The 10184-nt window shown below is 66.5% G+C and overlaps 1 protein-coding gene across 2 annotated transcripts; it reads left to right on the forward strand.

Annotated features, from left to right (window-relative positions):
• Positions 1 to 530: 530 nt before the first annotated feature.
• Positions 531 to 8296, forward strand: MISP (mitotic spindle positioning). 2 transcript variants are annotated; one of them, XM_059159148.1, is made up of 6 exons: positions 531 to 896; positions 3084 to 3358; positions 4375 to 6077; positions 6559 to 6686; positions 7450 to 7488; positions 7970 to 8296. In XM_059159148.1, exons 3-6 carry the CDS (start codon positions 4430 to 4432, stop codon positions 8057 to 8059), a joined length of 1905 nt encoding a protein of 634 aa, XP_059015131.1. In that variant the 5' UTR covers positions 531 to 896; positions 3084 to 3358; positions 4375 to 4429; the 3' UTR covers positions 8060 to 8296. The 2 variants fall into 2 exon arrangements, with proteins under 2 accessions (XP_059015131.1, XP_059015132.1); XM_059159149.1 differs by lacking the exon at positions 531 to 896 and adding an exon at positions 2532 to 2835.
• The last annotated feature ends 1888 nt before the right edge of the window (positions 8297 to 10184 follow it).

A 10184-nucleotide genomic window follows, 5' to 3' on the forward strand; every position in this document is an offset into this window, starting at 1 on the left:
AGGAGACGGAGGGTCCAAGGGTCCCCAGAGCCAGCCACGGGGCAGTCAGGACAGAGCCCGAGAGCAGGGGATGAAGGTCCCGTTCACAGTGTGTGTCCCTCTCCTGTCCCCACTGTGCACTGACCGCCGGGCCCGCTGGGTCTACTCCCCAGAGAGACTGGGCTTCTGCAGTCCTTGACGGAGAATCAGGCAGGACCCCTGCCCACGCCAAGCCTCGGTGCCCCGTCCATCAGGGGTCCTGGGCTTTGCACACCCTGCACGTGTTTTCTGGCACTTTTGATGTCCTCCTTTGGTCTTTTATGTCGAGGTGGCTGGGGGGACCTTCCCAGCCCTGTAATGTCCCCATCTCAGAGGAGGGGACAGGCTCCGGGAGGCTTAGTGGGGTTTGAATCCAGGCTCGGCAGAGGTGCCGCCCACCCCGACCAGCCCCCCACTCCGACCAGCAGGCCGGGCCTGCACCCGAAAGGGATCTCCAGGGTAGTAGCCCCACAGGATGGGCTGAGCCAGGCGGCAGGGGCGCAGGGGGCTGGGCGGGCCCCACTGTGGGACTCTGGGCAGGGACACCCCCTCTCTGGGGTCCTGGAGAGCCTGGCGGCGGCAAGAAAGAGACCTCTGTGAGCTCTGGCTCCGTGGGGCTGGAGGCCCTGGGGGCTGAGGGACGGCGGGCCATGGGCATGCTGCCTGCCCTCCGCCCTGCCTGGGTATCGTCTTTCTCCTTCCTCCTCTGGACTTTGTTTCCCGAGCCCAGGTGGAGCCCGGGAGGAGGGGTGCACCTGCTTTCCCCTGGCAGGGCCCTGTCCCCTGGCAACCTGTGGGCGGGGCGGCACTGGGCGTCTCTGCGCCTGTCGGCAGGTCGGAGCCAGGCTCAGGGGCCGCTGGGGGCCAGGAGCCCGCAGGTGAGGCCCGGGATGTGGCAGGCCGGGGCGGGGGTCCTGCGTGGGGCGGGGGCGGGGCAGGGATCCCGCCGCGCAGGGACGGGGCGGGGGTCCCGTGGGGGCTGGGGGGGGGGGTCCCGTGGGGAGCGGGGTTTGTTTCCGGCATAGGGGGGCATTGCCAGCTGGTACCCTGTAGGGCCCTCAGGGACCCATCCCCCACCCCCCCCACCCCTCCAGTTATGCTCTCACGGGCTGGGGGCTTCCCTTGCTCTGCACCCCTGGTGCCTGTGAAGTCGTGAGGGGTCTCTGTCCCTCCTGTCTCACCCCCACCGGGGAGCAGAGACTCAGTCCCAGAACCTTGCTGGGGCCTCAGCGTCTGCCCTGGGCTTCCGGCCCCCAAACCCAAGGACCTTGAGCCCCGAGCCTCCAATGAAGGGATCTGATTGCACCCGCCCTGGTCCTGAGAATCCTGTGGGAACAGCCATCAGCACCAACCAGAAACTTGGGGGCAGAGACCTTGCCTGATGGGCGACACCCCCATGAGGTCCAGGTCCGGACACAGGGGTGGTGGGTGAGGCAGACACTCTGTTTAGAGTCCCGGGGTCTCCAGGTGTTGGAGGCTCTGCCCAGGCCCCAGTGCCTGCCCACCACTTTGCCGTGAGACCTTGCCCTGTGGGAGCCTCCGCGCCTCCAAAGGGAGTTTGCTCCAGAGCGGGAGGCAGGTGCGTGGCTCTAGGGGCCATAAACCCCACTTGGGTCTGGTATCGGTGTGCGGCGGGGTGGGGCTGGGGAGCTTCCTGGAAGGGGAGGTGACCGACTGGAACAGAGCCTCGGGCTTCAGGACCTGCCCTCTGTAACTACGTGACCTCGGGTGTGCACCTTCCTTCTCTGGGCCTCAGTTCCCTCTGCTCCAGTCCCAGGGCCCCAAGAGGAGCTGCCTGGAGGCTGGCGTGTGGTGCTCTGCGCAGGGGCGGCTCCGGGAAGGCCGCGAGGGGGGCTCTGGGACTGTTGTTACCACTCACCTGTGAGGAGCCTCTGGGGGCCTCCCTGGGGCCCATCCACCCAGGCCACCTGCTCCTCTGGCCCCGTGTGGGTGCAGTGTCCTCCCCACGCACACACAGGGAGACTGAGGTGTTGTAGGAGGGGGAGCCTGCCTGAGCCCCTGGTGGGTTAGGGTTTGAATAATAATGATATTAACAACCACCATGAAAGCATTTAGGCGGCACCTACTGTATACTGGGTTCAGGGTACTGACCGTGCATGGCAGGTCTCAGCACGGAGCCAAGTGCCGTGGGCTCTACCTACAGTCCAGGTGTGGACACTGAGGCCCACGGGGAGCAGAGGGCTTCCCAAGGACGCAAGCCCGTGGGGCCCTGGGGCCTTGAGCCCGAGCTCCCGCCCGAGCCCCACCCCAGTGGCCTCGGTGAATCACCCGGCAGGAGCGGACCAGGAACAAGCGGCGTCCCCACCCGTGCTCCACCCGACTCCACCAGGAGCCCGACGCCCTCCCGACAGGTGGTTCTTCTTCCCGGAGCCGATGTCCTGTGTGGCGTGTAGGTCCTGCCGGGTGAACGTCCACTTGCTAGCTCAGCAAACACTCCTGCGTCACCCCCCCCACACGCCTGCCCTCCCTGAGGATATCCGGGGCCTGGGCACACTCCTGCCCAGCCCTCAGGGTCAGCATGGGGCTCGGGGCTGGAGGGGAGACCCTGGGGGGCAGCCAGGTCTGTGGCAGAAACGAGCCCGACTCCCACGTCCTGGGCACCCGGGAGGAGCTGTGTGTGCAGAGACCACGCCTTACGCAGCAGTCCGGATGAAATCCATGCAGTGTGCCAGACTCTGGGCTGCAGGGGAAAGGCTCGTCTGGGCTGCTAGCGGGAGGGACCTGGGCTGATGGCCTCCAGTGGGAGAAGACAAAACTCGAAGAAGCTTACCCCCTTTCAGAGATGTCCCCACCCCTGTGAGTTTCAGGGAGAACACTCCATGGGGGCTGTGTGCTTGTGGGGGCGGGGCTCCGTCCCTGGGCTGGGGTTTATGACCCAGGCCTGCTTGTCTCTAACGACTGGTTTTCCAAGTATAGTTTCAGTATTTGATACACACAAAAGCCGATGTGATGCGTGCCAGTTCCAATATCGTTCCCAGGATGGATTTCTGGGTGCTTTAATGCCACTTCTCCAGCTCAGGGAGGGGCTGCGTTTTCTGTTTTAGAACCACAGCCTTTACAAGCAAGTTGGCCAAGAGACAGCCGATGACAGTGCAGCTCTGACGGAACCGAGGGTGGACGCAAGGACCGGGCTGCTTGGAGAGCTGGGAACGGCCAGTCTTTTCTCCTCGGCTGCGGAAGGGGACACCCAACTCGCTGCTGAGCCGGGCTGCAGATGCTGCTCAGACAACAGGCTGCAAGGGCACACGCTCTGCCTCTGCCCCTCTGCTGGGGCAATTCGGGGGGGTGCTCCCTGGAGGAGGTGTCCTGCAGGCTGCCGGTAAGAAGGCTGTAGAGGAGTAGAATTGAAGCCTTCCAGGCAGAGGGAGTTGTGGGAGGAGGCGGGTCGGATGTAGGGTAGGGATGCCTGTGAAGTTTGGGGGTTCTTGTGGGGGGCCAGACAAAGGCCTCGAGCATTGCAGGAGAGGCCGGGGGCCCCGGAGCTTTGAGAGCAGGTGCGTGACCTTGGCAGACAGGGCTCCTGGAGCTGTGCTCAGCAGAGCTCCAATGCTAGAAGGGGTGCAGTCCCCCTGGGGCACTGGATTGGGGTGTGGCCCAGAGGCTCCAGGCCTTCCGGTTCAACAGGACAAGGTCCAAGGTGTTCCCTAGCCTGTCCCAGCTTTATGGCACGGAGGTGGGGGACTGAGTGGGACTGGACAAAGTGTCCGTCTACGCAGGGAGAGGAACCGGGAGCGGGAGTCCCTGCTACCCATCACACCTCTCTGAGTCTCAGTTTCCCCTGACATCTCTTAGTGAGGGACAGGCCTGCTGATGAAAACATCACATCAAGAAGAAGCCTCATGGTGTGCGTCTGGAAGAGAGGCGGAGCGTGTGCCCGCAGGGGCCCGGGGGACAGGTTTTGGGTCTGGCCATGGCGAGCTGGGAGGGGAGGGCAGTAGCGGGAGTGGAGCACCCACAAATATCAGACACTCGGGGGCAGACGGGCGAGTCAGTACAGGAGTGGGATCCAGGTGTGGCTGGATCCAGGAGCTCAAACATTCCCAGTGCCCCAAGCCAGGGTGGGTCAGGGTCCTATTTTCCAAGGTAATTGCCAAGGCTCAGATCAGGATTTCAGGTCTAGGGCAGTTTGGGTCATATGTCCATCCCTGAGCCAATCACAGAGGCCAGAGGGTAGAGCGCTCTGATTGGCGAGGCCGGCCCATTCACCCATCCCGGAACCAATCACAGAGGCCCCTTGACCAGGACTTTGCCCTTGAAGAGACTGGAAATCGAGCCTCTCCCCAAGAGAAGTTCTGTCGCCTGACCTGTTGGCCCTGTTCCCTTCTCCTTCCTCAGTGAGCCGGGAGCACCTCCGCCCCTGGGAGCCTCAGGGAGCTGAGACCCCCAGGACATGGACCGAGTGACCAGATACCCCATCTTCAGCATCGCTCGCTCACCTCGCCTGGCTGGCTTGGACCCCGGTGGGGACACCAGCTATACGTCTGAGGTGGTGGATGTGGGGCCAGAGGCCAGCGGCTGGAGCCAGGACAAGCCACAGGCGTGGCCCACAGAGGCTCGACTGAATGCAGCCAGGACGGGGGCGTCCTCTAGCCCACGCGCCTTCGCTGGCCGGTCATCCCCGTGGACGCTCTGGCAGGAGGGTCACAAGGATGAGGAGGCGAAGGCCTGCCACCTGGACGCCAGGGACGCCCAGCCTCGGCGGCCAGGGGACCTGGAGCAGGAACGCTGGGTGGTCATCCAGGGCCAGGCCCTCAGGAAGAGCAGCACGGTGGCCACGCTCCATGGAGCCCCTGGCCCCCCGGACCCCAGCAGCCCCCAGGCACAGCCTGGGCCCCCGGAGGAGAGCGCCGTGGACAGGGAGCAGATTGACTTCCTGGCGGCGAGGCAGCAGTTTCTGAGCCTAGAGCAGGCCTGCGCCGGGGGCCCTCTGCACCCTGTGGCTCCCGTGGCTCCTGCTCGTGCTCCACCTGGCGGCGGTCAGGCCCCCAGGGCCTCAACTGGGCCGCTCCGGGGCAGCTTGTGTGCTGTCCCGCCGCACCCCCAGGAGAGGGAGGTGCTCCCGCCAGAGAAGAGGGTCGGGGGCCTTCCGGCTGCATCTGGCGTCCAGCCTGCGCAGGACGCAGCCTCCCTGGCCCAGGCGGGGTCCCCGCAGCTCCCCAAGGAGACCCCCATCGAGCGGGAGATCCGGCTAGCCCAGGAGCGGGAAGCGGACCTGCGAGAGCAGAGGGGGCTGCAGCGGGCGAGCAGCCAGCAGGAGCTGGTGGAGATCCCCAGGCGGCCGCTGCTGCTGACCTCGGTGAACCTGACCGCGGCGCCACGGCGGGAGCGAGGGCGCCCGTCCCTCTACGTGCAGCGGGACTTGGCGCAGCGGACGCGGCGGGAGGAGGACCACCGGCGGCGGGAGGTGTCGGCGCCCATGCAGTCTGGGCTCCGGCGAGCCTTCAGCTCGGACTCCATCCTGGACCTGGCCTCCGCCGGCGGCGCGGCTGACCCCGGCCCCCGGGTGAGGAAGGTGAACCGCATCCCGGCGGACGCCTACGAGCCGTTCCTGCGCGCTGGCAGCCGGGGCGTCCCCGCCGTCCAGGCGCGCGCCCAGCCCCGCGGTCTCTCTGCGGACGAGGCCGGGGCTGCGGGCTCCGTCGGGGCCGCGGGGTCTCCGAGGCGGCCCTTGGAGGCCCCTGGAACCGCCCCCGGCACGCAGCGCGAGTACCCACGGGCCCCCCAGGGGCGCGGGCTAGCGCCCGGGGGTGTCGTCCGCTGGGAGTATTTCCACCTGAGCCCGCTGCGGTTCCGGGTCCCTGATGTGCCCCCGCGGGCCGAGGGCCCCGGTGGCCGAGGCTGGGAGGCGGGGGACACCCCAGCGCCGGGGCGGCCAAGGCCCCCGTCGTCGGAGCTGCTGGAGCGGGAGGTGGAGAGCGTCCTGCGGCGCGAGCGGGAGGCGGCGGCGGAGCGGCGCACTGCCCTGTTCCCCGAGGTGTTCTCCCCGCCCCCCGTCCACGACGACGACCAGGACTCCGGGAGCTCCTCCGCGGCCTCGGGTGAGGACGGCGGCGCGGGTAGCGGCGGCTCTGCTCGGGCCTGGGAGGCTGGAGGGCGCGGGTGGGCGCGTCAGGAGGGGCGCGGCGTGGGGAGTCCCGGGGGCGGGGTCCCGTCCCCTCCCCCAGCCCACTCTGCGTGCTGGTGGGCGCCGACGCCCTGGACTCCGCACGGAGACCCCAGCTTTGCCGGGGGTCTGGGCTTGTCAGCGTGGATGCGGGTCTCTCGGTGCGGACGGTCTGCGGACGCCGTGCCTCTGGGTCGCGGTCTGTGTTCACGGGGCAGGGGGCCTGTCTGTCCACCCAGTGTCTCCTGGCCGCTTATTCTGGTCAGTCTGTTCCTTTCCCCAGCTCGCTGTCGCTTTGTCTGTCTGTCGGCTCGCCTGTCTCCTCACCGGGGTCCTTGGCCAGAGACTCTGAGTCTCCCAGGCCTTGGGCCTTCATGGCCTAGGGACCCTCCCTGATGGCTCTTCTTTCCCCGCAGGCATCACGGGCAGCTACACAGTGTCGGAGACCCACTTCTTCAGCCCGGTCCACCTGCACTCGGGCCTGGTGTGGACAGCGGAGGCCCCCGCCAACACGGCTCCGGAGCAGAGAAGGAAGGAGCAGCGGGTGAGTCTCGAGCCCTGGCCGGCCCCCCAGGCCTGGCGGAAGTCTGGCTCCCCGTTAGGACCACAGGTTGCTTGAGGGAGCCTCCGGTGTGACCTGGGTTGAAGCCGGCCTCCCTCACTGCCCTGTGGGAGGCTGTGCCTCAGTCTCCCCTGCCTGGAAGTGCAGCAGACTGGGTACAGAGGGTGTCTCCACACACCCAGGCTTCACCCGCCAGGGGCCGCCTACGCACGGGCCCCAGGTCCGTTTACAGGAGGGGGGATGAGAGGTAGGCCCTGTGTCCGCCGCAGTGGTTTCAAGGCATCGCCCTCCGAGGGCTGAGGCCATGGCCTCCCTGGGCGGGATCTCTGGCCTGCGGAGAACACCACCAGCTCTAGCCCCCACCGAGGCTCACAGTCTGGTCCCACAGTCCGGGCTCCAGTCCCGGTCCTGCCCCTTGCTGGCGCCAGACCCTGGGCCAACCCTCACCCCTCTCGGAACCGCGGGCTCCCTGCTGTAAAGTGCACAGGACGGTCAGAAGGCCCCCCTGTGAGCCTGGGCACGGGGCCTGAGCATGACGGCTCAGCTGACCGTGACCGTCTTCATCACGATGGCCACGTTTGCAGAGAGAAAAGGGTTGGGAATGAGGCTTCAGGCCATCCCTGAGGGAAGTGCATGGCGCACCGCACTGAGTTTGGGGTGGTGGTGGGCACTCGCGGGACCGTGCCATCCGCGGGCTCTGGGGGGGGGCGTGGGGCCAAGGCTGATGCGTGTCCCCTTCCTGCAGTATGCCGGCATCAGCGCCTCAGACCGCATCGACTCGGAGGTGAGTGTGCCTCTGGGGTCAGGGCCCCTGCCTGGGGCGTGCAGCCTTTCTTCTGCACGCGGGTCCTCCGTGGCTGCCTGGGGTGGGCTTTACTGGGACCTGCTTTGGGGGCCGTGGGCACAGAGCGTGAGCGAGCTCTACGTGCCACCCCTTTACCCCACCGTGAAGGCTTGGGGTGGGTCGGGCCGGAGACAAAGGCATGTTCTCTGAGAGAGGGACTCCTCGGAGACGGCCCGTCTGTGGATTTGTGGAATCGGTGTTTGCACCGGGTCCAGAATGGCAGAGCCCAGCAGCTGAGCTGCTGTGGGTCTCAGCGTGGGTTAGCACATTCCTTGGCTCTGTTCCCAGAGGTAGAGGGTCTGACACGGAGGAGGGGAGTGGGCCTGCGTTGCTCTGCTCTAGATCCCTCCTCCAAGCTGGAGTGGGGAAAGACTTCTGGGGGTTCGGGATCCCAATGGAGACTCCCTGTCTCCTCGTACAGGTCCTAGAAGCCACGCGGGTGACCCACCACAAGAGTACCATGGCGAGGCGCTGGGAAGCGGGCATCTATGCCAGTGAGAGCCAGGACTGAGCAGGGGACAAGACGCCCTTGCCCGCACCCTGCCCGTGGGCGCTGCTGGGACCGTCCCCGGAGCCCCTGCCCCTCAGGACATAGGTCCCTGTGGGAACCCACCACTGGTCGACCACGGGTCCCGAGCTGCCAGTCCAAGGGTGGCTGTGTTTTCAGATGGAGGGTTTTCCTTCCTGTTTTTATCGTCCTGGAGCAGTTGCTCTGCTTTCTGTATCTAAAGCTGGGGATGAAGTGGGACCTGTGTCCATGGTGCTTCTCAGACCGAACCCCCGGGTCCAGAAGGGGAGGACAGCAGCCCCTGGTGCCGATGTGAGTGTCCCTGCTCGTCCATGGCAGTGGGGCTGGTGAGGAGGGAGACCTGGGTCCTGGCCCCTCGGGAGCTGCGGGTCTGAGGGGGGAGCACCCAGTCTGAGGGTCTTTGTGCCACCCACCCTGAGCCCCAGACCCGCCGCTTGCCCAGCAAGATGTGGACGTCATGGGGCCCCGAGGGGAGGGCCCCGCACCTGGTGGAGAGAAGGGCCGTCTGCCCCGTACCCCAAATGCCGGAGCCAGCCCACTGTGGACGGATGCCCGGGCGGGCCAGCCGGCCTGTCCCGACCCCCCCAGCCTCAGTGCGAGCCGGTCCCTTGCCTGGCTGGCCCCCCCAGCATCAGCCACGATGCCAGCCACATGCACGGCAGGTGTGAGCCGCCCAGCACCAGGGGATGGTGCAGGGGTGCGGCTCTGGCTCTGTGGTGCGGGGCTCACTCCTGGGACATGGTCATTCTGGGTGAGGCTGTGGATGCCAGGCCCCAGTCCCAGCTCTGCTGCGGCCCTCTGCGTGGCCTCAGGGCTCCCCGGCTGCCCCTCCACACACCGGGAGAGCGAGGGGACCCGGCTCCCAGCCCGCTCCCCGCCTCAGCCTCCAGGCCTCTCCCACCACTGCTCTGCGCTGCTGCTGGGGAACCGAGGCAGCTGTTTGACAAGATCCAGCCTCAGACGGCTCTCGCGGGAGGGTGAGGGCCTGGGGTAGCCGGGCAGGAGCAGGACTGTGGTGGCTCCCCCAGGGCAGGGCTGTCTGAGGGAGAGGCAGGGTCTGTGTCCGCAGGAATTGCCTGAGCCGTGCAGGGTGCGCCTCACTGACCAGAGCTTCCTCTGGGACTCCCCGCCATTTCCTGTCCTGTCAGCGCACCAGTGCCAGTAAGGCCTGTCCCTCCTTCCCCAACCTCTCACACCAATTCTCTCACAGTTCTGGGCTTGGGAGTCCTAAAACCCCGGTGCGGGCAGGGCTAGTGCCCCCTGGGGTCCCAGGGAGACCCGGCTCCCGCCCTTTCCTGGCCCACACCCCCCCATCCTCCCCGCAAGCAGCACGGGGTCTGCTCGTCTCCGGGACCCCCGTATTCTGCCTCCCTCTCGTGAGAATCTGGTGAGGACGCCGGGTGCCCCGGGAACGCAAGGTCACTCCCACCTCAGGGCACCCTCTGCCGCAGGAGGTGGCATATCCCAGGACCAGGATGGGGACGTCTATGGGACTGTTACTCTGCACACCACACAGTCTTCTGGTCCCCCTCTTCAGCTAACCTTCCTTTGCCTCTGCTCAGGGCTGCCCGGGACTGTTGCACAGGTCGTGTACAAGGCACCCAGCTGAGGTGCAGAAGGACTGGGCTCCACTGTGACCCCTTCTGTCACCCCTCCCAATCCTGCCACACCTCTTTGCATATGGGTTGTGTCCCGAGGGGCATATTCATGAGTCATCTGGGTTCGGAGACACCCTCCCCCGCCATTGTCCCAGGATTGGGACCGTCCCATGATGGGATCAGCTCTTGTGGTCTCAGTAGACTGTCCTCGAGGCCCAGAATGTCTCCAGCCCTGTGGCCTGTGAAGGTTCCCCCAAAACACAGAGTGACTGCAGCGCAGGGACGACTCCCGCAACTCCGTCTTCCTCTGTCCCCCGCACGCTCCTCTCTGCCCTTGGTCCCCGCTTTGTCCGGTGGGCGCCGCAGCAGCCCTCAGAAACAGGAAGCAGCTTCCCCAGCCTGAGTCTGAAAGGGGCCCTTGTGGTCTGGCCCTACTGTCTGGGGGAGAAGGGGCCGGCAGGTCACATCCACAGGGCCACCCGCCTGTCACCCAGACCGGGCTCTGAGGC

This window comes from Mustela lutreola, chromosome 2 (assembly GCF_030435805.1).
Source record: "Mustela lutreola isolate mMusLut2 chromosome 2, mMusLut2.pri, whole genome shotgun sequence".
Taxonomy (NCBI): Eukaryota; Metazoa; Chordata; class Mammalia; order Carnivora; family Mustelidae; genus Mustela; species Mustela lutreola.

Bases quoted from the DNA above. Each gene is read 5' to 3' on its own strand.
- MISP (XM_059159148.1), top strand. From the start codon at position 4,430: ATGGACCGAGTGACCAGATACCCCATCTTCAGCATCGCTCGCTCACCT. The intron at 6,078-6,558 runs GTGAGGACGGCG...CTTTCCCCGCAG, and splicing joins GAGCTCCTCCGCGGCCTCGG to GCATCACGGGCAGCTACACA. The intron at 7,489-7,969 runs GTGAGTGTGCCT...CTCCTCGTACAG, and splicing joins CAGACCGCATCGACTCGGAG to GTCCTAGAAGCCACGCGGGT.